The sequence below is a fragment of the Tamandua tetradactyla genome, chromosome 18, assembly GCF_023851605.1.
Source record: "Tamandua tetradactyla isolate mTamTet1 chromosome 18, mTamTet1.pri, whole genome shotgun sequence".
NCBI lineage: Eukaryota > Metazoa > Chordata > Mammalia > Pilosa > Myrmecophagidae > Tamandua > Tamandua tetradactyla.
The window spans coordinates 50,439,046-50,466,368 of NC_135344.1; the positions used below are offsets into that span (position 1 = coordinate 50,439,046).

The 27,323-nt window shown below is 38.7% G+C and overlaps 1 protein-coding gene across 1 annotated transcript in view; it reads left to right on the forward strand.

The window, feature by feature from the left end:
* Positions 1-27,323, forward strand: part of KLHL14 (kelch like family member 14) — a 99,426-nt gene that overhangs the window by 24,585 nt on the left and 47,518 nt on the right. Inside the window, exon 3 of the mRNA XM_077135686.1 lies at positions 5,029-5,150. Coding sequence (XP_076991801.1) covers positions 5,029-5,150 — 122 coding nt within the window. The remainder of the gene's footprint in view (positions 1-5,028; positions 5,151-27,323) is intronic.

The window sequence follows — 27,323 nt, forward strand, 5'->3', positions numbered from 1 at the left end:
ATGTGACTGCTATAAGAGCTTACAATCCAGGACCCACTTTTCTTATAAATATTTTCTAAATGAGATCATACAATACTTGCTCTTTTAAGACATTGGTTTTTAAGGCTCCATCCCATTGAACCAAATTATCTGGGAGTTGGGGCTTGAGAATCTATGTCAAGAATCTAATTTTTTAATCCCTCCAGATGATCCTGGTAATTTATCAGTCTTGAGGAATTGTTGAGCTAGATTTCCTCAAAGTTCTCTTCTAACTTTATGATTTAATAACTCTTAGAACATTATAGAATTCCTTCTTTAATAAATAAATGAGGATTGCTTGTAACCTGTAAAATTTATTTTATCTAAATGTACGTAGGTTGCTCTAAAGTACCAGCAGACTGGTCGATTTTTTTAAAAAATAGGTTAACACTCTTCTTGCAATCTAGCTAATGAAAACTTTGTTCATGCATCATGAAAAGGAAAACTTTATCTGGCCTGTTTCCCAATTATTAAAGTTCCAAATCACTGCAATATAAATAAATGAGACTTTACCGTAGTTAGAACACCGGTATGATGAAAAATCTGTTTACACCACAAGGTTTTAGGTCATCCTTCAATCATTCATCCCTGGGCCAAAGTAGGTATGCACACAAGCACTCACGCACCACACGCACACACGCACACGTGCACAAATGTGACACATGGCAAATGTTGGGTAATTACTGAATGGAACGAAGGAGACCTTCAAATTCCATTGCCTTTTAGAGCTTATATTTTTCTATGTAAGAATCTAGGAACTCAAATCAAAGGCCTCCAAATAATATTATTAATCATGACATACTCAGCTCTTTGTTGAAATTTCTTTTAATCGCTTATCTTTTAAATATATTACCTTGCTCTAGATGGTGCTAAGATGGGGAGTGAAAAGAAATATTTTAAAAATAACAAATATGTAGAGAACATATTAATTTTGGCTAAAGTGGTTCCCTATGTAAAGAACTCCTACAAAGTGTACCATATATTGCCATATAAAAAAGCTCTAACCATTGTAATAGGACTACAGTTGTAGAGTTTTGTTTATCCTAAAATTAAACCTGTGAAGCTCTCTTGGAATTATTTAGAGAAGTATAAATGCAACCCATCTTGGCACTCTTAGGTCAAATTCTCCTAATTTTACTTTTCCAGTTAATAAGGTTTTTTTTTCATGGTGTTTTCAAATTGAAGTTCACCCACATCAAATAAACAGCATAATAAGTAGGGGGTTGATATCTAATATACATTCATTATTATCTGTCATTACTGTCATTGCTACTATCGTGATCGCACTTTGTAAAAAAGAATGGAAACTTTGCCACAGGGATTTTCACATGTATTGCTTTTTAGGATTAATTGAATAGTTGACATGATGTGTATATTATATAAAATATATGGTGTTTTGTCACATTTGTTTTATTCTTAAGAAATAAGAAATGTAGAGTAATCTCTACTAGGCCCTATTATTTGGCTCCAGAAAGGTTCATAGTTTTATGTAATGTCCATATGTCTGTTTTCTTATAACAAAGCTCAAAAGATAGCCAGTATAACTAAAGTACAATTTTCTAAGAAAAAAAGGACAGTTATAAGATAGCAATTGGGAAACTGCGATCCTCTTAATTAGCTTGTATTTATATACATGAGTGCAGCAAGAATCTCAATGAAAAATATCACTTTTTTATTTTAACTATTTAACCATGGGTGGTATGTTGAAATAAAGCACACATCATAGTGTCAATATTTGAAGATTGATTGGTTGATTAAACTTTTGAGTTCACAGAGAACTTTTCACTTTACTTTTTGTATGATCCTCATGACAGTGCTTTGAAGAGGCAGGTCAGGTGTTATTAGCCTATTTAAAGATGAGAAAACAAAGGCACCGAAAGAGAGGCCAAGTAACTTACACAAAGTTACTCAGCTTAATAGCAAAGTCAGCACCAGAACCCAGGTCACCTGAACCTTATTTGGAGTTGTGCTAAAGGAAAAAAAAAATGCTTTATAAAGTTTTCATTTTAAAAAAAGATCAAGGGCTGTGGTAGAATCTAAAGGCCTGGACACTGTTTCCACCATTTTGTGTGACTGTGGGAACTTTCCCACCACTTCGAAATGAAGTTATGCCCACCTCTCAGAGCTGCCCAGTCCATGGAGACAACAGCGAGAAACCACCGGATGTGTTTTGATATTTAATGGGTTCTTTCCTCTGTAGCATACTACTTCTCACATACTTTATCCTGTTTTGTTTGTCTATGCAAGTCACCTTCTCAAGATAGAGTTTTAAATTTTCTTTAGAATTAAATGACATAGATATGAGATTGGAAAATCAGCATACGCCGTAGAGACAAAATACTCCAATAAATTGAATGTTGTAAATAAACGAACACAAATATTTGGAAAGAGTCTTCACTCATGAAGATGACCGTACCTAATGAAACATAACGAAAGCACACAGCCCACTAGTGGAGGTGGTATTTCCTTTATTGCCATGTTGTATGTAACTCTGGAATCCTTGCTCACTTCATCCGGTTCCCTGAGGAGACCTGGATGGGTTAGAGGTTCATCAGAGTTAATATGGGGATCTTTCACTGCTGCTGTGCGAGCCCTTTGAATCATGTCATTGTTGGCAAGGCCTGGAAGCTGTTATCATTTGCCAGCTGTTCGGTGACTTATGTGTTGGTGGTCTCAGTCCAGTTCTTAGAGGACAGATGGCAATGACTGACTCTTTGGGCAGAGAGGACAAAGACTCTAGATCCTGTGCTCTCCCACATAGATGGTCCACGTAGGACAGTGTTGAAAGTCACCTGCTGGGTTGGTCAAGAGAAGCTGGCTTTGCCAAGCAATGCAACAACCTTAGAAACATATATGAGCCAAGCACTTATCTCCCTTTGGCATTCATTAGATGTCCTGCATTAGAATGCAGAACATTATTTGTCTACTAAAACTGGGATTGAGTTATATTGTGTCTGTCATGACCACCACTCTAGTGTGTGCTTTCCTCTACTTCTAAATTGTTAATGCAGTCCATCTGCCTCCACCTGCAGTCTGCTAGCATGGACACTGGTAGTGTCAGGACACCTACAGCTTCGTGACTTCCACTTGAACAGGCCCATCTACATGCGGTCTCTTAGGCAACCTCAAAAGATGATTTGTTAAGATTAGCACACAGAGTACCTGATTGTTTGAACTGAAAATTACATTTTAAAAATGGTCTTATATCATGCATTTAGGAGATTATATGGCATATGAATTTTGGATGTATTATTTCCAAAAAAAAGAGGTCCTTCTCACATGGATGTTCCTTGCCTCTTCAACCAAACCACTGGAGTCACTGAAACCCTCAATGCTGGTAGAGGGCTCCTTGCTTTAGTACTGTGTTTGTTTGCCATATACTAGTAAGGCATATGGGCAGAGTTTCAAAAATCTTTCACACTTAAAGTTGGAGTTTTGGGGCTTGTTTTTCTTTTCACTTAACTATAGCCACAGGGTGTCATAATGAATATTGCAAGCTGATATTTCAATTGACATTCTTCTGAAATTACAGTCCCCTCTACTGATGTGTCTCAAACTTGGGAGTTTCTCCAGAAGGGACTTTTCCTACTGAGGCATATGCAATGCATTCAGTAGCACTAGAGTTTCATTAATGGAATTTTCTCGTTCCCTTCCTTCACATGACAATGTCATTAACTCTATTAAGTTAACCTCCGAAAGTCAGGTTCTTAACCAACAAACAGTGCTTCTCCACAAGGGCTTATTTTACCAAGCGTCCTTGAATCAGAAGGGGCTGAATAGATAATAATAGACTCAGAACCACGCAAGGGGCTTTGTCCATAGTTAAGAGTAACCCTTTTTTTTATTTATTAACTTTACCTTCAATCTTGGTTGTTGCGTTTCTACCATCAACTTCCGCCTTTCAGGTAAATGAAAAGTTCAATTATATGTAAAGCAACTGTTAAATCAGCAGGCCCCTTGTGGGGGTCTGTGCCTCCCTGCCCTGCTTCAATCACAAGTGTGCTCAATCCATTACTGTTCCTGAGGATTGTACATCCATCAGGTCGAGTGTGCCGGCCAGGGTGCATCTTATAGCTTTTACTGCCTACGAGACATTGCAGGCCTGTTCTCGGGAACTGCCAGGCAGACTGGGAATCACAGTCACGGTTAATAGCAGCGAATTGCCAGCTCTTGATGGGTGGGTAGTCACTCCTTTCAGTGGTTGCCCCCTGGGGGAGAAGGTAGAAAAACAGAGGGAAGGAATTAGAGTGACTTTGCACAGCTGAGCAGGTTCATGCCGCCGGATCAGTGGCAAGCATTGGCAGGGCTCCACTCTGGGGAGGCTCACAACAACATCACAGCCTCATTTTCACCAATTGGTGCTGCTATATCGCCAGTGGTGCACAGGGGGAGAGCGGGAGGGGGTGCGAGCTGGGATGGGGAGAGGGGGATGAAGGCAGAAGTCTAAGCTAAATTGAAACAAACAAACAGTCATGTTCAAACTGGTTAACCCACCCCAGTTAGCCCCGTTGCTGCTAATTGCACCAACCTGGTGTTGGAAGTTCCCTGGGTGATTAAAGAGTTGGCTCACAAACTCTCTGCATAACCTTAATTTTTTCAAGGTTCTTTGAGTGGAGAATGGCTTATAATAATGATTTTGACTAATACGATTTTTGACATGCAACTTTAATACTTAACCTTAGTACAACTCCAGAGCATTTCATGTGTACTCAGCTGTAAAGAGTGATGATTTAAAGGGATAATATAAGAAAAAGGTCGTTTTAGAATGAACCTCTAACAAATTGCATAAAGAGAGCTTATTATTCCTTGAGTATGGGGATATGCAGCTCTTCTGATCATTTTTCTGCTTGGTTCAAAGAATTGTTGAGACATGAATGAGAGAAGAAACAGGAAAAAATGAAATAGAAATCTGCCAGCAAGGAACATTCTTTTGATGGTTATGATTTTGTTGCCACTAAAAAGACTCTCCAATAATGTGGTTATTCATCTCCTCTTTTGTTTTGGGTGAAGAATTCGCTCTAACAAGAAAATGCTGTTGTTGGTTGGAGGTTTGCCTCCTGGACCCGACCGGCTCCCCAGCAATTTGGTTCAGTATTACGACGATGAAAAGAAGACATGGAAAATACTCACGAGTGAGTGGCCTTATTTATTTATTTATCCACCTATATGTTTCTAGGTTAGGGCTGTCTTGATGAATCCAAAAACATGGTTAATCAAATTAGACATTTTATTGATTTGTTACTCTTTGGAGCTTTGTTTATGTATCATCGGGGATTCAGAGCAAAAGAGTAAATTAACATTGGCAGATCTGGCCAATTTGGTAGTTGAATAGGCCTAAATTAAAACTGGCCTAAAATCACTGTACTGGTTTATGTTTCTGTGTGTGCTGGGGCACGGGAGCAGAGAGCTTCCAAAAGAAATTCTTGGGTTCTTTTTTTTTGTGGGTTGCAAAGTGAAAGACTGTTTCATGGCACTGGTAAATTTTCTAACATTTAAAGATGATTATTTAGTTCAATGTACCTGTAACTAACATTCATTCTGCTTTTTCGGCATTTTTGCTCAATAATCTTTAGTCTGTGGAACCTGGTCTTGAGAGAAATGCCTCCTATCGCCACTCCACAGCTGACTAGATGGACAGATAGAGTCATGACCTAGCCCAGCTGTATTAAATTGTGCTTGCAAACTTCCACCCAAGATCCTCCTCCTCCCCTTCTTACAGGGTGATTGTGTTTTACAGCAAACGTCTTGCCTCGGGCACCGAGATTTGGAACTTATGGTTATATTGGTTCTGATTCCCAATCTGACTCGGTCATGGAATCAGAAATCATCGTGTCTTGAGTGCAGTAGGCTGTGTGCACCAGGCCCCTCGTGGGCATACTGGCTGCACTGGTCAATAAAACTAAATTTTAACTGTCAAAATTGCCCAGAGCTGTATAGATAAAATAATAAATGGGCAATTTTGATCCATAAATCAAAGCCGTACATTTAAAACTGACAAAAGTGAAACTTAGATTTTCCTATTGCCTGTGTCTTTTAAGCAGTTACATATTTTATCTGATTTTAAAACAAAATCATTTCCTTTCCTCTTCCTGAAATCCCTTTAAAATCATAGAAACAGGACAAGAGTTTGCCCATAAGAGCAGAAGAGAAGCAAAGACATGTGAGGTAGTGCTTGAAATGATACATTTTGGAATAGGCTTACCCCAGCGAAACCTGCAGTTGCATTGTCCAGCAATTGCAACGAGAAAGCTCCCTAGACACCTACACACTAGACCTGTAGGAAAGAAGTGGTATAATAGTAGCAGTGAATTAAAGAGAATGACTGACAATTAAATTGGGGATGCCTTAAAATTAATTTTTATTCTCTTTTTGACAAAATTATTGTCAATGATGGTACATCTGAAAGGGTGACTGAGCTGTATTTTAGAGGTGCGTCAGAAACCAAAGCTAAAACATAACAGAGAATCAATTTTCTGAAAGCTGATCAAGAGAGAGAACCTACATGGAATGAAATAGGTAGACTGGGAAGAGCAGAGAGGAATAAGGAAGGACAAAAATTCTGGAAGGAAGCAGACAGAGAAACAGAAGGAGATGTTAGATTCAACAAGTAAATGACATTCATTCACAAATCCATCTGCCTTCTCAAATACACCATACTAGGTATTTGAGGGGCCCTTTGCTGCTTGTTTGAGGCCCTTTGTTAAAGGCAGAATGATTAACTAAAGCATCGGGCATGATAGCTAAGAAAAGTCCTATGTTCTTTTTAAATCTTGCTCAAAAGTAGGGTGATCATCAGTTTACTGTCCAAAACTAGGACATTTGGGGGCATCAAAGAGGGGTCTATTAATTATACTGAGACCAAAGGTACAGCCTGGAACATATGGTCACCCTGCTTTAATTTTTTACATTGCTAATATGACTCTGTACTTGGAAGGAGGTAGTAAAAAAGTACCGACTTAGAATCAGACGGACCTGACTTCACACTCAGATCTGTGACCTTGAAAAGTCATCATGTAAATGTCTTGTCAGGGTCTTTTGAGTATTTTTTATTTTTTAAATAAAACTGAGTTAATGGATCATCTAGCACATGGCAAGTGCTCAACAAATTGCCGTGACTATTGCTTATATTGTAACATATAAATATTAAAACAAAGACTGTACATTTATATTTTAAAGGCATTGTTAATGCAAGCTCTATTCCCAGAGGCAGCCTAACACATCGACCCACTGTGCTGGAGTAGGGAGCCTATTTTGCATAGTTTTCATATTGAATGTCATCATCTACAGACTGAGAAGTAAAGATAGATGGGTATCTATCTACTCAATTCACCAGATTTGAAATTCAAGGAAACAAGACATTACTGTATAAATATATAAAAGTTCTTATAATGGAAACATATTCAAAGAACTTTGAATTCTTTTTCCGTACTCAGACATAGCTATAGCTTTGAAAGAAACATCTACTCTACTTGATGCTCTTCATTTCAATAAGAACTTCAACTTAACACCAACTTTTTATCAGCCGGGCTCTGACTACATGGCTCCAAGCAAAGACATATTTTTCAGACTTCTTTAAGAAATATAGACAGCTAATCAGGATAAATTCTGCTGTTGATTTTTATTTTTAAATTTTGGCACCCTATTTGGCTAAATTGAATAAATAAGTCAGATAGCTGACAGATCTCAGCATTATTTGAGCCACGTAATGAGAAATGAAGAATTTTTCCTCATTGGGCCAAATCCTTCCTAAATCCAATGAAACATTAGAGATTTCAAAGATTTCCATTGACATTCTTATGAAAAATTGCTAAACTAATAGGCAGGGAAGTACTACAGGACAGTTTCCTGATTTGATGTCTGCCTATTTATTGGATGACTTTCTGCCAAAAGAAAAACTAGCAAATAAACTAACAAAAACCTAAAATCTGAGACTAGCTAAAACCTCTGAATCTTAGAATATTTTGCCCACTTGCCTTGAGCAGACATTTCTCAGCATATTTCACAGACATTCTCCCTTTTAGAAGACATCATTTCACAGACAGGAGCACAGATATCCACTTGTGGGAGCCAAATGATGGAACCAAGAATTTAAAGGAAGGTCAGTAATAATTTTCTTTAAGTCTTATCCTGTCACATTATTTACATTCTAGACCACTGTCTAAGGTCTGTACCTAACTAACAATAAATTGAATGGAGTAGAGGTGAGTGGGAGAAAAGAACACAAAATTCAAACGTCAGCCACCCAGTGGCTCAGTCTACCCAAACAGCAAACAGAACAATTGTTTTTACTGAGAAGTTTGTTTTGCTCTCATGCTGGCACAGTCTGCATTTTTATCCTCATCTTTGGAAAAATCATTTAATGTCACATCATAAAATTGATGTTAAGAATAGTGACAGAGCTCCCAAACCCCTATCAGAAACGTATAGTAAAGTCTTTTTGTAAATGTGAAGCGTTAAGTAATAGCAATAAAAGTGGCATTGTTGTTCTCTTGACTGGTAATAATAAAAGGGAAGTTGAAATGCACTTTCATTCATTTTTATTTTACAGTACTGCTTTTCTTGCATTTTTCACTCTTGCACGCAGTCTCCCGTTTCATTCTTAACTTATTAGAAAGCAGTACAGAAGACATGAATACTAAAACGGCCAATGCAAAAAAAAAAAAAAAAAAAAGCCAAACATGCCTCCTGCACTTTGCAGGTCCTAAATCCTTGGTGCAAAGATCAAACAAAACAAATTCCCATGGCCACTCTCTACTTTTTATAATAGGTTTCTTACATTCCAAAGCTTGTATGAAGCCCGTATGTGGAAGTCAACTTTATATTACTCCCCATGAGATGGCATTAGAACCATCTATTCCATTTGTACTCTCCATTGACCAATTTCTTTACTGGGGGATAAAGGTGTTCCCAGGAATGGTCTTCCTTTTAAAAGAACTTCTATTTCTTAGGTGTCTCTTTATCTTCTGTGAGCAGTGAGAGGGGAGAACAAATCTTCAAAATGTATATTTATACTTCCCTGTGCCAATGATAACTTTTATTTTAATAATGTTAGAATGAAAATTAGAAGACCTAAATTAGAAAGGTTTGTTCCTTCTTTGACCACTCTAAGTTCCCTTTGTTAGTGGTGGAAGAAATTCCATTTTTTTAAATCTTCCTTTCAGTGGATTCAAAGCTCTGTTCTCTACTTTGCAGTCCGAGGATTTGGGAACCTCCTATTTTTCCACCATAGATAAAAGGAGACCCATTACATACAGGTTTCCAAGGCTCCCACTTCTGTTCCATGGAGGATATTTAACTTGGCTCCATCCATAGATGAATCGTTCCTGGCACTGGTTGTCATGGAGTTCTTTTAGGAGAGTCACAAAGATCACAAAGCTTGACAGTTCTTCATACTTTAAAAATATATATTTTGCATAAAATTTGAAGGAACAGTACTGAGAAACATTATGTAAGACACTGAACTTTAGTAACAAAAGATAAATATAGGGCTTCATATGTATACATTCATAAGAATAAAACTAGTATAGGCTAATTGAATGACTATCCTACTCCTAGAGATCAAGAATACAATCTTAGTTTATGGACTAAACTACAAATTATGATGTGTAAATCACCAAATTTGCATTTGAGATCATATTCAAAATGAGGTATTGGAGAAAGGTGCTTTGCTAACTATTCAGGGAAAAATAAGGCTACATGTAGGACCATTTGATTGCACTTCTCTCCTTAGCCCTTCTGCTTCTAGAATTTGGTTCATTTCTTTTCTTTGAGGATATATTGTGGAGGAAAGTCAATTTAGTCAAAAACTAATCCTTGTTTCTTATGATTATTTGTTTCGAAGGAAATAAAAAGTAAGGTTCACTTGATGGTTTGTATCAGTGGGTTTCCTTTATTCATATCGTCTTCATTACCAAAAAGCAAAACCCACAAATTATTAAATATAATTTCTAGACAGGTAGTTAGAGTCTATAGATAGTGTATTTCTCATTACCTGAAAACTTCAGAGAACTACACATACTTCCAGAATGATTCTGAAAATGTTTTGTAACCGTTTAGACTCATTTATAGACCAGACCTCATTCCTTCATTTGGCAAGCAATTCTTGAATACTTGCTCAGTGCTGCACGGTGGAGTATAACAGAAATACAATAATCTCTCCTGCCAAATACCTAAGGGTGCAATTATAATACATTATGCTAATGGACAGATAGGGAAAGTGCATTTATTATGGAAACACCAAAAGGGGAAGCTTTCCTACGTGTGACCTCCTGTAAATCTGAAAAATGGGTAGGAATTAAATAGTCAAAGAGGTGTATGAAAAAGTATTTCCATGAAAGGACAAATACTGTGAATGTTTAAACGTAAGAAAGAGTATGGTGGATATAAGATATTTATTTCTTTATATAAGAAATAAATCTGTCTATCTATAGGAGAGTCTGAGATTGGAGTCCTATGAAGTGGGGAAGCATATATGATTAACCAAGAACAATGCTATATAGGACAATTTCAAGGATTGTTCAGATAGGTTGAAGAATTAGAGATTGAGAGTAGAGATACTTCTCTAATTTCTGTTTTCAGTATTAGTGAAAATAAAATGACCTAAAGATGTTATACAATAGCATAGTATTTGGTCTCTCTTAGCTTGGAACTTTTTATTGCAGTTCATGGAGTAATTATTTCCATGACTTTGGACAAAGAAGAAGGAGAGAAAATTGTGTTTGGACTTTTTAAATATGCTAGCATCTAATTTTACCTTCAATGAGCTCAATTCTAATTTGAGATACATGGTTGCACATTGCTATATATCTTGAATTATTTGCTATTGTGTATTCATGCACCAATGCTTTAGTGGATTTTTCATAGATTTTTAAAATATATGTGTGGTGATCACTCCAAGAACTGTATTTCAAGTAAGTTGGGTACCTAGAAAAACCATCTGACTTTATGTGGCAATCTCTCATCTATTGTTGGTTTATAAATCCCTCAAAGATAGCAATTGCTTTTTCTCCTGAGAACAAATAATTCTGATGCCTCCTTTACACACAAGCTGTGGTATTTGCTCCTGAGTCTGACCTGAAAGAGGGCTGGGGAATGTGGGCTGCTTAAATTTTCTCTGTGTAAATTGGAGACATTCTGAAAAAACACTGAATATAAATGCTGAAAGAGTAAGTAATCTCCTGCCCAGCCTTTTCATTTTACACATTCATATCATTCATTCAAAAAATATAATTGATGTTTTCTAAGTAGCTGGCGCTGTGCTAAGCACAGAGAATGCAATGCTGAGTTATAACAAATATCATCATGCCCTCACTGAGCTTAGAGTATAGCGACAAAACCAGCATCAATTAATAATCCCATATAGCAGTGGATAATAATAAACCAGGACAGTGCTCTGAAGAAAAGGTATGAGCTAGATAAGATCTTATAATGGAGAAACCTGATCTAGTTTAAGAGTCAAGAGAGTATCACCAAGGTGGCATTTGAGCTGAGAACTGAAAGCTGGGAAAGAGTTAGCCAGGTAACCAGGTGAAGCTGTGAAGTGTTCCAGGTTGATTAAAGTAAATGCAAAGACCCTGCAGAGAGAAGGTGTGTGACTGAGCTGAAAGCATGAGGGGGAGAGAGATATGAGATGTGACTAAAGACGTAAGCGGAAACCAGGCCATGCATGAACTTTGATGTCAGGATAACACTTTGGTTTTTATTTTAAGTGACACAAAGATAGGAGGTGTCTTACCCAGAGTCACACGTTGATTTAGTGGCAGAGTGAGAACTAGAAAATTGGTCCCTGCTATTTCCATCAAACAGTGCTGCCTCACATCCCATACTGAGCTGTCTCACCAACAAGTGCCATTAGTCAAAAGAGCCCAAGCAGATGAATGGGATTTAACCTGTGCTAACCCATTTTGCCCATGAAAATACAAATGTATTCGGTGTACTTTGCTTAGCATCACATTCATAAGAATAAAACTAGTATCGTCTAGTTGAATGAATATCCTACTCCTAGAGATCAAGAATATAATCTTAGTTTATGGACTAAACTGCAAATTATGATGTGTAAATCAACAAATTTGCATTTGAGATTACTGACAAGCCATAATTCACTTGATATTCAGCTGTCTGGAAAACAGCATAGTGTCAGAAATGAAATTTTAAAAGCCACACAAAGCACACACATACATATATACACAAACATATGTAAATGTACACATACATGAATGGGTAACATCTTTTGGGACAGATGGATCTAAATTGAAATACACCCCCAGATATTTGTTAACTGTGTGGATTTGGGTAAATTTGCTTACTCTTTGATTCTAAGTTTCCTTGCCTCCAAATTGAGAATAATTATACTCACCTCACAGGGTTATTGTAAGAATTAAATAAGAGAATATAACTTAAGCTCCAGGCTTGGTATCTGGAGCATAATTAATTGTTCCTCAATAAATTTTTATTCTATCTTGGTCTACTGTATTTTGCTTTCTTTTCTAACCAGGTAGAGAAAATCAAAAGATAGCATCTTGGGCAGGCAGTGGTGGCTCAGTGGCAGAGTTCTTGCCTGCCATGCTGGAGACCCGGGTTCGATTCCCAGTGCCTGCCCATGCGAAAAAAAAAAAGACAACATCTTAGCTTCTGCTCATGTAAGGTTTGAGAACGAGGACACACCTTGATTCTGAATGAAATCTGTATCTGTTCTGAGCATGAAGTTTGTGTGTATCAGTCAGGACAGGCTGTTTACAATACGGTGGCAACTACAAAATGTCAGTGGCTTAAACCAACAAAAAATGAGCTTCTATCTCAATTTACACATCCAGCACAGGTTGGCAGAGAGCATCTGTTCATCAGAGCCATCTAGAGATCCAGGTTTATGGAGGCTCCATTTTAACAGGGAGAAGAATGTGCAGTGTCTTGCATTGACAATTAAAAGTGGCATTTGTTATTTCTACCCAGTCACAGGTCCAAACCCTATTTCAAGGGAGCTGGGAAGTGCAATCCTTCAAGGGCCCGGAAGGAGAGAAACCAGAGTATGAGGTGAACAACAGCATTAACTATCATTATCTACTCCATTTGACATCAAATATCCAGTGTGCTCCCTTACAACACTTAAAGTACACTGGCCCCCTACCCTCAGGAGGTGGTCACCTGGTCTGATCCTAATGTGAGCACCAAGCTCAATGTTGAAGATCTCTAGGTGATGGACAGTGGTCTCAACATCAGGCTTGTCTGTAACTCCTCTGGATCTGGAAACAGATAAACTAAAAACACAAGTTATCTGGCCCCTTCACACATAATTCGCAATGGTAGATCAGGGACAGGATCACCACATAAGCACATAGCATTTTGGCAATCCCATCAGTAGGCATGTTGAAGGTCAATGGGTTGTGTTCTGCTCATGGTCTGTTGTTCTCCAAGACCCCTGGCTCTGTCCTATGGGATAGTCTCCTTTTCCTATTATCCTCCTTGGTCGTATGGAAGGGAGCCTGAGGAATACTTTCTGGGAGTGGAAGAGTTTTTTATGTACATTTTCTGTCTGTAGACATCCAGAACACCTGAATAACCTCTTTTGACCAGGCTGGTGAAGCTTTTGGCAATAAACTCTCTAGAAAACTTAGTGGCCTTCTTATGTTTCAGTCAGCTCCATAGGCTATGTGGTAGTTAGATTAGTTGTCAACTTGGCCAGGTGAAGGCACCTAGTTCTGTTGCTGTGGACATGAGCCAATGGTAGGTGAATCTCATCTGTTGCTAATTACATCTGCAGTCGGCTAGGAGGCGTGTCTGCTGCAATGAGTGACGTTTTGACTTAACTGGCTGGTGCTTAAATGAGAGAACGCAATATAGCACAGCCAAGCAGCTCGGCATTCCTCATCTCAGCACTTGCAGCTCAGCCCAGGCCTTTGGAGATGCAGAAAGAAGTCACCCCAGGGAAAGTTGTTGGAACCCAGGGGCCTGGAGAGAAGGCCAGCAGAGATTACCCTGTGCCTTCCTGCCTAAGAAAGAACCTCAGTGGAAAGTTAGCTGCCTTTCCTCTGAAGAACCAACAAAATAAATCCCCTTTTATTAAAAGCCAATCTGTCTCTGGTGTGTTGCATTCTGGCAGCTAGCAAACTAGAATAGGCTATGACCACATTTCTTTTCTGACATAGTTCATAGGTTACTTGTTCCTTTGTTTTCTTGCCCCCATTTCTCTTTTACACACGTGCACATACATACTCTCATCCTCACTTTAATATTCTCTCTCTATATTCATTTACCCATCAGGCTTCAATGGGAAAGCTACTTTTGACTCCATTCCCTGGGTTAAAAATGTTTACTGGGTGCCTCACTCATAACTGAACCTTTCTTCTAAGACAGTCTAACTCAGTGAAATCATCTCTTTGAGATGATCTTGCCAAGTGTATCCAACAGCAACCAATATACACCATCAACGTTTTGTTTTCTAACTTCTTCTCTTAGAAGTGGAAGCTCATTATATATCTGGTTAGCCTTCCAAGTAATAGCAGGCAACAGCCTAAGTGTGATTTTCTGCTCCATGGTATGGATTTCCATTTCTCTACCCTCCGATAACACTTACTTTGCCATCAGCCACAGGACCTTCTTGGTACCAATGCCTGTATCAGGTTAGGGTAGACTAAGTTATGCTGTCAAAATAACAATCCCAAAATCTTAGTAGCTCATAAAAGTAAAGATTTATTACTTTTTACTTTATTACTTTTCATGTCACGTGTCTATGGCAGATCAGCTGGCATAGACACGTGACATGTGTGGCAGATCTGTCCCACATCTTCTCATTCCAGCACTCAGGTTGATGGAAACAGCATTATTTGGCTTGTCCTCATTGCCAAGGCATGGAGAGGAAACTTTCACACTTGTCTTTAAGCTTCTACCCAAATTAATGCATTTTACAGGCATAAACAATTCAGTTAGCTACACCTAACTTCAAAATGGACGGAAAAGCACAATCCTCCCAGGGGCTCAGAGGGGGGTGATCATAATGCTTGTTTAGTAGCCCTAGTAGCTACAACAATGCACCCTATGTTCAACAGTTATTTAGTTCACCCTTCTTGTCGCATATATTCTTACTCATCTTATGAGAATTTATTAGTCAGAATACAGAATACTTGCATCTTTCTATCACTTCCTACATCAATGTGACTTTATTATCAGGACTGTTATCCATCCCCAGAAGATTAGATGCTTCTGTGTCAAAAGAAAAGTTTTTAAATGCATTCCAAATATTGTTATGATGCATAGGGGATGAAATTTTTCAAATTTTGATCCCCTCAAATAGTTTAAATGTATGATGCATGTGAGTCTACATTATTTTCACTGCTTCCACTATTATTTGTAAATTGTTATACATCTATAATATAGTTATATAAATACATGTATAGACTTATAGAATCACATAATCCTCGTTGAACAGAATGTTTAATTTTTCATTTGTAGAGGACTCATTTTTTAAAAAAAGAATTGAAATGACTTTCAAAAATACAACAGAAAAAATGAAAAGATATTTGGGGGGTGTATGATTATTATATGCAACTATCTCCATCAAAATAAAAGATTAAGGCACAGTGAGAATAAACAGACTTTTTCTTTTCAGATCTGTGTAATGCCTCTATGATGGGATCACTTTTTGTGTATTATATTCCATTTAGAAATATAAAGAAAGCATAATATATAGAAATACATATTCTGTATTTCATGACTAGCCAGCCAGTTAAGATCTTTGGTTTTGTGCATCACATGCAGAATTACTCCATTACAGGGAAATGATCACTCTCAAATACACCTTTATTTTTACTAAGTGCGTCTTATGGAGCAAGCAGCTGTGCTTCATAGAAGTGACCCTACGGACCTGGCCATAATCAGCTGGCATTAGAGATGGTTTTATGAAAGGGGAGAGCTGAGCAGACACTTTCTTTCCTCCATGTCTAGGATGTCAGGGCACACTGCTGCTCCTTACAGTGTGTTCAATTATTAATCCTACCGATGTGCCTTGTTTGGTCATGAAGTCTCAATTTCCTTTGAAAAACATTTAAGATTGCATTCCAGTTATTTAGCTAGAACAATAATCATTGTGAGTTTCAAAGACCAAAGTCTTCCCACATTTTCATGTTGAGAACTGCAGAGTACTTTCAGAAAACCCTACTGCTAAGGCAATGATGTATCACTTTCACTTTCATTATATGTTTTTAATCAGAGCGTGACTTCACACTAGACAAAGCGATGCTTTATGCATGGTCTCACTTGTTTTTGCTAAAATCTTTTGACATGATTAATTTTACTTTAATGCTTTTGTCTTGTTGTAATGGTAAGGATGATGGGTATAAACCAGGCAAAAATATACATGCTTTTCTATTATAATGCCTCTGAGCATTAAAAAATATCCTAGATGAAAGGGAAAAAAATCACAGGAGACTGGTCTGACCAGAATTAAATTTCTTGCTACCTGAACACAGAGTACATGAGATTTTTTAAAAATGACTCCGTCGTTGTTTTTCGTTTTATATTTGGTATTTTTATAGCAATTTATTCATCTGTATGATTGGATCTGAAGAGGAGGAGGGAGGTTGCTCACAGATTTCTTGAGCTCATTCGTTGCTTTGCAGCATTTACCTCCTACAGAGTTTTAAGGACCAAAATATTAACCAATTATATACAAGGCACATCGTGACCAGATCAAGGTAAAGCAAGCTAGACTTTTCTGTGTTGTTGCCCGGTGTTGTGTATCAGCTATTTTTTGCCTATACTAATTTTCAGCCTAAAAGACATATACAATATCCTTTGTCCAAATTACAGAAAAAAAGCAGCAATGGATATGACTTAAACAGGACAGTAGGCCATTCAACAAGTGGAAGCTGTCTTGATAGCAGCAGTAGAGGCATCAATTCTACAATACTCTCTTTTTATTTTCTCCTTAATAAATTATGGAGTTGCTTATCCATATTACGGGAGTATCCATATTACACAACCTGCCTCCTTGCTTTCCTTGCCTTCCAAATAAATCTTCTTATCATGAAAATATCTTCTAGACCAGTGCTGCCCAAAAGAACCTTCTGCAATGGTTCAAATGTTCTCTAGCTGCTCTGTCCAGGATGGTAGCCACTCACCACATGTGACCGTCAAGCACTGGAAATGTGACTAGTACAAGTGAGGAAGGGAATGTCTGATTTCCTTGCACTTTGATTAATTTAAATTTAAACAACCACATGTAATCAAGTGGCTTCTGTATCGGACAGCACAGTTCTCATCGGCAGGAAGCTCTGCGGTGTGTATACAGTCATGCCCGGGCATTCTCTGCCATCCCTACCCTACTAGGCCAAACCTGTTCCCCTACAGGTAAGGAGAGAAAGAACTGACCTCCATGAAATAATTCAAAGAACTCCAATGAGCCACCTGTGAGCCCTGTTCTAAGTACCGGTGCTTCACCTTTTGACTTCTCATTCTCTCCTCCCACAACCCCCCATGAAAGCATCTAGGTTACCTGGTGCATGAGTTTCCTGGGGCTGCCATAGTAAAGTACCACAAACCGGGTAGCTTAAAACAATGGAAATTCACTCTGCCACAGTTCTAGAGGCTAGAAGTCCAAAATCAAGGCCCATGCTCCCTCCCAAGGCTCCAGAGAGGAAACCTTCCTTTACTTTTTGCAGCGTCTGCGGCTCCCAGCAATCCTTGCTGCTCCTTAGCTTGCCGCTGCATCGCTCCAGTCTCTGCCGCCATCGTCACGGGACCTTCTTCCCTGTGTCTCTCTTCTGTGCCTCTGTGTGTCAACCTCTTCTTCTTTCTCTTATAAAGACACCAGTCATTACATGTAGGGTCCATCCTAATCCAATAGGACCTGATCTTAACTCGATTATCTCTGCAAAAACCCTACTTCCGAGTAAGGTCACATTCACAGGTGCCAGGACACACCAGTCGGAGTCCCACAACTTAACACGTTACACCTAACAAGTGACACAGGTTAAGAAAGAAATGTGGCAACATGAGCACAGTTATTAGACACTGTGTGCTAGGTACCACTCTAGGAATATTAGATTTAATAATCTATTAAATCCTTTTTGGTAGTAGGAATTACTATTATTTCTATTTCCAATGAGGAGAAAGAGGCAAGGTGGCATTAAGGAATTTGCTCGAAGTCATACAGATGGTAAATGGAAGAGCCAAAATTTGTACCCAAATACAGCTCCAGAGCCTTCACTCTTTCTGTTTCTCATTACTGTAGTAATAACGGTGTACATGTTGTCCAAAGAGTCCAGGGTAAAGCAAGACTGGAAAGTCTCCTTCAGCATTTTATGCAGAGTTAAACTATTCTCTGCACAAATAGACTACATTAATAGCCTAAATATGCAGGCTAATTTGTTGAGCCTTTTTTATTAATTGAAGAGCGAAGAAAGAACATGGTACTGAGTTATTTCTAGGTGAAATTTATTTTGGAATGAGATGATCTTTACTTCCAGCGGGCATGTAACTCCTGCCAGTGCTTTCTGTGTATACCTCTTTGCTTGCAAAAATCATAATTATAAGGTCTGTGCACCAAGGTATGATTTTTCTAAAGGGAAAAGTTTTGCATTTCTACTCCCTCAGGTTGTCTGTACTAATGACACAGAGGTACTCCTGGGTTGTTGTTTATTGATAAATCCAAGATCCTTGTTTCCTGTTCATTCATAAATTTGTTTGGATTTGTTCAATACAGTAATTATTAACTTTACCAAATATCAGCAGCAGCTCTTGTGTACGTGCATAAACATTTCCTGGGATTAAGTTAGTGCCTTCATTTAAAAAAAAATGGTCTCCATTCTTGTGAAAAACTTGAGTCATTTTCCCCACCTGAGTGATAATCAGAAGATGCATGTGTGTTATTTTTTTTTCAATTTTATCATTGAACTAGCAGAGGTTTGATATTCTATATTGTGCTGTCACAAATACATGTAAATATATTTCTAGATCTAATTCAAAAAACAATCAATGAGGGCTCTCATCATTTATATGCACCTCCAATATTCAATTAAGTTGCTAATCTTAGCATCAGGGTTTTTCTTTCAGGCCTCTCTCCAGCTGGTTTCAGTACTGAACTGAAAAGCTTGAGTAGACATGGGTACAATATTAAACCAGAAGCTGTGGCACTACCAACCACCTTCGATGAACTGAATAACCTTCTTTGACCTTTGGGAAAAATTTAACTTTCCCATACACTGTTTTGAAAACAGGAAAATAAAATATATTTTTAAGAAGCAGCTTTTGCTCCTTTTACCAAACAAAGTTCAGTCACTTATGAATATGATTCTATCGTGATCTGAGTAAAGCCAAAGATGAGAGTTCAATTCCCTTTACAGCTCAGCTGGCTTCCTAAAAAGAGAAATTCTTTTTCCAAGCCACAGCCTGCACCCCAACCAGCTCCTTATAAGCGCATGTGACTTGATAACGGAGCCCCTTTGAAAGAGAAGATGGAACAGTACAAATCCACTAACGTTACCTGAAAATAACAGAACATTCAGCCTGCTGGAAGTGGGTTGTGCCTCCTGCTTTCTTAAGCAGCACTGATGGGGGCAGGAAGGGCGCAGAGCGGTACTGTCAGAGGTCTTTGTTTCGCCTTGTTTGTAGTGTACAGTGTATCACTTGACAGAATGCAAATGCATGAATATGAAGACATTTCCCAGAAGAAATAATTTCCATGCCAACTATTTCCTTCAAGAAAAATATATTAGTAGTAGTCATTTCATCTAGGGATCCGCAAACTTTTTTTGTAAAGGCCAGAGAGTAAATATTTTGAGGTTTATGGGCCTTTAGGTCTCTGTAGAAACTGCTCAACTCTACCATTATAGAGGAAAAGCCATAATAGACAATAGCCAAGTAAATAAGCATGGCAGTGTTCCATTAAATCTTTATTTATAAAATAAGCAGAAGGCCAGATTTGAGCTGTGGGACCTAGTTTGCCAATCCTTGGAGTCTAACCAAAGGACATACATATTTTATTCACAAATCACACCAGTTGGTTCTGAAGCCATGTTTACAGATGATAAATACTTATCATGGTTACAATAATTGACATTCATTTATTTACATGTATTAGTTCATTTAATACTCACAACAACCCTATGATGGAGGTTCTATTTTTAGTCTCATTTTATAGAGGGAGGAACCAAGGCACAAAGAGTTAAATAACTTTTCCAGTGCCACAAGCAAGAAGCAAAGGCAAAATGGCAACTTCGGTAGTCTTACTCCAGAGTTCACTCCCTTAAATCATAAGTCATACAAACTCTCAGGGAATATCTTGTGACCTTCATCTTTAACTTTAGGAGCAGACTTGATTCTGAATGTAACAAACATTTTCTCTGTCAGCACTATGAGAACAGATATTATGTTGCCCTCATTGGCTAACTCACCTCTCCTGCCCAGCTCTCAGGACACATCCCACAGACACCAGGCACTTACTGAGTATCTCACTCTGTGCCCAGGCTGTGGGCAAGTGCTGAAAGCAGGAAAACATCAACTTGTTAGCCATTGACTGATGCAGTGGGGCGTATAGTGGTTGTTCCAGGATAACACCAGCCTTTCAAAAAACATGTCCACTTCTTAAATGTGTGCTGTTACGTGTTTTTCTGCTTATCTTAGTTCTGTTTTTCAACCTAGAAGTGTATCTTCTGTAAACTGAGCTTCTTTGAGCATTATACATGGCAAGGACGAAAAGAAGTAAAGGACGAAAAGGCAAAGAAGGGGAGCTTTGATTTTAGCAACACCAAAATGATAATGAACATTTTAATTGAGCACTTATTATGTGCCCGGCATGGTGTTAAATTCCTTACAAATCTCCTAGTTGGTGTTCACAACTTTCCATTGCAAAGTGAATGCAACTATCCTAAGGATGGAAAAAGTAAGGCTTACAAAAGCTAATCTGCTCAAACTTAGGCACTCTGTAGATACATGAATTAATATTCCAAGGAATGTATGTTTTATTCCAAAGACTGGACAGTTAACCATTTTATGAGTCTGTCCTCATTGAGGAGCTCTCTCTCCACCTCCAATGGCTTGAGGCTAACATACATCAAGAATTTCTAGAGGCAAGACATGATGTTCCATGCCTCTCATGTACTATCTCATTAAATAGAGTAATAATGCTAGGTCAATATTATTATTATCCCTGTCTTTTGATGAGGAAACAAGAAAGGTCCAGGAATGTCCCCAAGCTGCATTGTACAGGGGCCAGATAAGAATCCCAGGCAGCTGACTTCAGCTCTTACATGCGGTACTGCACTGCTTCTACCTTGACCCTATGCTTTTAAGAAAAGGAGACACGTATGAGGGTTCTCGAGGATGTTGGCGCTTTACATATTTATTTATAGATAGTATGCTCATAATCATACTGGGTAGGTGGTATGTTATCCCCATTTTAATGATGATACAATTATATATTCGTGTAGACCTCACTTGTAAAGCACTTTAAATCTGTCATCCACTGGAATCCCCCTCATAACTCTGTGAGATAAACAGGTCAGGCATTATCACCATTTGACATCTGAGGAAACTAAAACCCAGAGCAGTTAAGTGACTTGTCAAGGTCACGCAGTAATTGATGAATTTGTGACTTGAACCCTTGCCTTCTGATCTAATTTAGTTCAGTGTTCTTTCTATTAAACCATTAAACCATGTCCTGTGAAACCTTATTTGGAGTTCTTTGACCTGTAACTGACATTATTTGATCTCTTTCTAACAGAATATTTTTTTTCCCAACTGGAGTGTTTAGAAACATGTTTATATATCAGAAGTTTTTGATTCACTCTGGCCATTTTGAATATAAGATAATTACTCCTTGTTTGCAAATACTGCAGAGGTGAGAACTTACACAATGCCCTATTAAAGTCGAGGCCTACTTGGTATCTATGTCAGGGTTCCAACATGGGAGACAGATAACATTGTTTAGTAATAAGAGGGCTACTTAAAGAGTTGTGATGAGGGGTAGGAAAACCTCAAGGAGGAGGATGCTTCCCCACCCTCTCTGGAAACAAGGGGCACTGTTACCACTCCTAGCTCTGAAAGGGCCAGGGGAGGGAGAAGTTACCAAAACTGTAGATACACAGGGCTGTGTTGAAATGGTTAAATAATGCCACCTTCATTCCAATAAGAAAGGCAGTCCACTCAAACCCAGGAGAAGGAAGCCAGGGAACTAAATACCCTGACCTTCCTTTCCTCCCTCCTTCTAGGCTCCTGAAGCTAAAAAAAAAAAAGCCAGAAGCCAGTAGCCAGTGAGAACCTAAAAGTGGTCAGAACCTCCAGGGAGATGGCCCGGGAGAACCGAGCAGGGTCATCATGGGTTGAAGAGTGGATCTAGAGGGAGCCCTGGAAGATGCCCGACACGTTTGGAATCACCATCCTTGAATGTTGCCTTCTACTAGAGACCAAAATCAACAACTGAAATGTGAAGAAACAAATGCATTTTCTGTTCTTTAGAATTGTAATAGCTACATTGACTTACTCAAGCCTCCTCCTTAAAATCTTAACTTTATATATCCTGTTGGGTCTGGTGGCTCCACACCAAGGAAACAAATGGAGGTGGGGACAGGTAGCAAGGGGAAAGTAACATGTCACCACTGCATAAGCCTGCCTACCAGTGAAGGCTAACTGGTATTATTATTATAGGCCCTCCACCACAGTAAGAATGACCTCAAGTGTCTGACTTTTATAAAATGAATTACTTGTCTTCACCATGATTTTCTTTGCCAGTTGAAGACATTTTCTATATAGAGCATTGGGCCTTGCATACATTAAAGGTTATGAAGTGAAGATTAGTGGTTTGGCCCAGCTTAACCAGAAAGCTCAAGTGGCATTGGTGGTGAGAATGGAAGCCTGTGTCTTCAGCATAGATCCCTATTGGGTTCTGTATTAGCAGAGCAGAGCCCTGTTCACTGTGTTGTTCCCTTCCGTTTTCCCAGGTGGCTTTTGGTTACGTTTCTCCTCTCTTTATGTTGTTTATATCAGATTGGACTTGAGGTTGTATTTCTGATCAAGAAAAGGCACTGCATATCTAAGGGATAGCATTTCAACTGAGACTTCCTGATTGTCACTGAAATGCTGAAGGAATAACCATTGTGTGGAGGTTCTATTAGAGCCACGCTGCCTGTATTTAAGGCCGTTTCTAAGATCAGATGGGTATTTGTGATTTGCTTGGGTGAGTCAGGCAAGTGGGTCCGCTTGTGGTTGTGATCTGAACCCAGAGAGACTGTTGGTGAAGGCGACCCAAAACGCGTTTACACTGGGAATTAAACGCTCTGGCATTTTTCACCACAAAATGATCTTCAGTTTGGTAACTGAGGAAGGCCAATCATGTGAGAAAGGAGAGTTTGATTAATTAGCCATTTAAAAAGAATGTGTCAAGGTTGGGAGAGAGGAACCCTTGCCTTGAGTAAACAGAAAACAGGTAAAAATGTAAATTTCATGTGAATCAAACCTGAGCAAATGCTCAGTGGGTATAGATGTCAATAATGAATCAATTTTAATGAGTATTATGAACTTTAATGTAAAAACCTGGTTTGAAAGTCATTCTTTGCCTTCCTTTTTTCCCTTAAATGGATGATTTGCATTAGGAGAAGGCTTAGCTCTCACCTCTACACATTCTTGTGAAGCAAGGAATGAGGGTATCAGGCATGGCAGACAACTCCTGTGTCCCCTCCCCACCCCATTCCCAGACTCTGTAAAACTGTACATGTTGGTAGGTTATTTTGAAGTCTACTAATAACTGCCCACGGTGCCTCTCAACAGGATTTCAAATGTGGATCTTGTCACTTTGTTGTTCCCTGCCTGCTGCGTGTCCAAAGGCATGGAATGGCGGGAATAGTTGTGACTGTGACTCAGAAGTTGCCAGCCTCTGTGTACCAGCACTATTCTCGGTCCCCTTTGGAGTAATGAGTCCCCCTTTAGAGAACACACTTTGTTCTACAGCTGCACTTTTCATCTTGCCACTTTAACACTGATAAAACTGATGTGATTAGGATGACCTTAACATATACATGCCCTTCCAGGAAGGAAGAAACTGAGCAAGAAGAGAGTAATGACAATCACAGTCATTTCTAAGGAAGCATGGTGGGTCTGGTATGGAAATCATGAAGGATGCAGGGTATTTTATTTAGCAACAACTTTTGGCCCAGAGGTGATATATTTTGTGCTTCTAGTGCTTCTAGTCTATCCCTCCTCACCATGGAAGTCATACTTATCTGATTAAATCGCCTTCTCCAAAAACACAGACATACAAGAAATGGACGTTTTGGGGCGCCTTCCTCGATGCCCCTTTTTTTAGTTTGGCAGATGTCATCTTGAGTCCTCTTCTCATCTGGACACTCCTCCTGGCTGTAGCATCCAGGACAGTTGATGACCAACTGCTTAACTGTGCCTCCTTCCCAGACTTCTCTCAAAACAGACTACTGTGCTTCTAACTGCCTCCTGAATGTCTTCATGGCTTCAAATGGTATCTTGCCTTCAGATCCTTCTTTCTTTGTTTCTTCTCTGGTTCAGCAAATGGTATCTTCATCTCCCCAACTGCTCAACCTGAAAGCCCTAGTTATCATCCTCAACTCCTCTCTCCCCTCCAGCCCTTCCTCATCCTGTCATCCGTGCTTGTCCTTATAACCTCCAGAACCCACAAGATGAAATCCACCTCTTTGGCGCAGCTTTTGAATCCCATCTCTCCAGATCCACTTTATGCTGTTGCTCGCATCCCATACCTTTTTCACCAGCCTTTCCAAACTATTTTCTGATCCCTGAAATATAGTAGTTCTGACACCTAGGCCACTGCCCTTTCTTGTGCATGGAATGTTCTTCGTCTCTGTCTAATTCAATATGCGCAGTCATGCCACACCGGTTTATTTCAAACTCTGTGCTAGGGATTGAGGATACAAATCAGACTTTGTCTATATTATTAAGGTTTCTGTGACTTTCACAGGAGACATAAGTGGATCAGATCTGTACCATTCGACAGGCCAAGATAAAAGTGGGTTCCGGGTGCAGCTTTATACCCACCTGGCCAGACCATCCTGATCAAACACAAGGGTAGCTCCTGACTCACCTCTAACAAATCCTTGCTGCCTTCTCTGTATTCCTGCCCATACCTATCTTACAAAGTGAGCTGTTTTGTACTGTAGTTGCGTAAATGTCTGCCCTCCTCATCTGAAGGCAAGGATGCCATGCCTTATTTATCTTTATAGCAACTGTATCAAGAACATGGAATAGTTATTGAAGAAATGAATGAGTGGTACCTGAGCAATAGCAGCCTAAGCAGCCCTGGCAATCAATAAACTGACAGCATCGAAGTGAGTTTACCTTCACATCCTATTTATACAGAGTCAGTATGGATGAGCGTTACCTCTAATTGGTTGATAAATATACATGCGTATATATATCAAATGATTTTGTGTAACATTCATACACACACACATCACACATATATTGTATTTTGTACTACATATTTTAATGAGGACCCAAAGAATTTATAGTTGCTAGCAATGAGAGGGATATCCATTCACAAATTCATCCTGACCTTTGAGATGGGACCTAGTGGGTTTATGAGATATAGACACACTTTATTTATTGTTCAAGTTAAAAATTGTGGGCAAGCTTTTAAAATGTATTCTTTCCTATGGACTGGTTGGTAAGTACCCATCATAGCTACACAAAACAAGCACTAACTAAATATCTGTTGAAGTAGTGTGTTTCTCTCAAATTATAGCACAGTATGTTGTAAATGCTGATAAAACTAGCAGGTGAAATTTTTACAAAATGTCTATGAGAGCGAAGCTGTGAAAATAATAAGTACATCTATGTCACCTATGTAGAGATACACAAAGATTAAAAAGAGGGTGAGCTTATTGGAGTGGCTATAAAATATTGAAGGTATTTTTTAAACTGAAATTAGTGTTATAAATCCAAAGATAAATGGAATTTACAAATTGGCTTTCTGTGTAAACACGGCCCTTAGGTAAAATATATGGCACTGAATATTGATGGAAACCTGTATTTCATTTCATTTTATTCCTTAGAATGCAACAGCTCAGTTCAATCTGATTTTTGGTGCTAGTGTCCACTGATATTTAGTATTTAAGCACCTTTGCCAATCATAAGACCCTCAGTTTATCACGTGCATGTTCAGAGCCCTGGTTCTTTGAGCTTTAAATTAGGGAAAATAATCCCTGCCTATCTTACGGAAAGTGCATGGGAAAGTTCCTTGCACACTGGAAACATGCAAATGTGATGAGTTATTATTCCAGGCAGAAAGAGACCAGTGTGAGCGAAGGCAGAGTGCAAGGACACACTTTGAATTTAGGGAATTGCAAAAAGTTGGAAACTACAGAAAGGTGGATCGGAACTAGGTATGAAGGGTCTTGTGAAAAATATTTGAATTCATTTGATAGTCAGTGGGGAGGCAACAAAAATTTTTTGAGCACAGAAATATCCTAAAAAAAATAAGCTAATTTAGGGTGAATTAGAAAAGGAGAGATCGGAGGCAGAGTAACCAATTACATAACCCAGGCAGGAGATAATGAGGGCTTGATTTACAGCAATGGCTATGAGAATGATGAAAGAAAGGAAGATTTAAAACTCATTTCATATACAGAGTTGAGCATCGCTTGGTAAATGCTGGGCAGTAGGAGATAAGAAAGAGTCTGGCTTAGTTGGCCAAATTGAGCTGATGCCTTTAACCGAAAGAGGAATGTGCAAATTCAGAGGAGGATAGGATTAGTTCAGTTAAAACATGTTGAGTTGAGCTGTTATATCCATCATATTCAGCCTTGTTCATGGCACATAGTAAATGTTCAATAAATAGTTGATTAATATATCAATGAACAAAGGAAGAATTAAAGACTGAGAGATATACAAGGGAAGTAATCCAGACAGGAGTGGAAAATGCCAATCTATATAATAGAGGAGAAAAGGTTCAAAATACGGATTTGGAAGTCCGTATATAAGCAAACAGCATCACTGAGATCTCTAAGGAAGGAGAGATGTACAGAAAAGATTACTAATGACTTAACACTAGGAAAATAGGATTTTGTATGTACAATGCCCAGCTTAGAGTAGGGGTTCAATAAATATTTATTGGATAAATGAATTACGGAATGAATGAATACCAACTTTTCCACAGTAAAGAAAGAGCGGTTGGGAGTTTTGTAGTAGTCCTTTATTTCATCTGAAGTGCTTTATCTGAATCATAGACTAATTCTACAGTTCAACTGTGGTTGTCATGACATAATGTGAATGATGTGATCTAAATTTCAGGCAACCCATAAAGAACTCCTTTCCTTTGTCCTCACTTCTCCAGC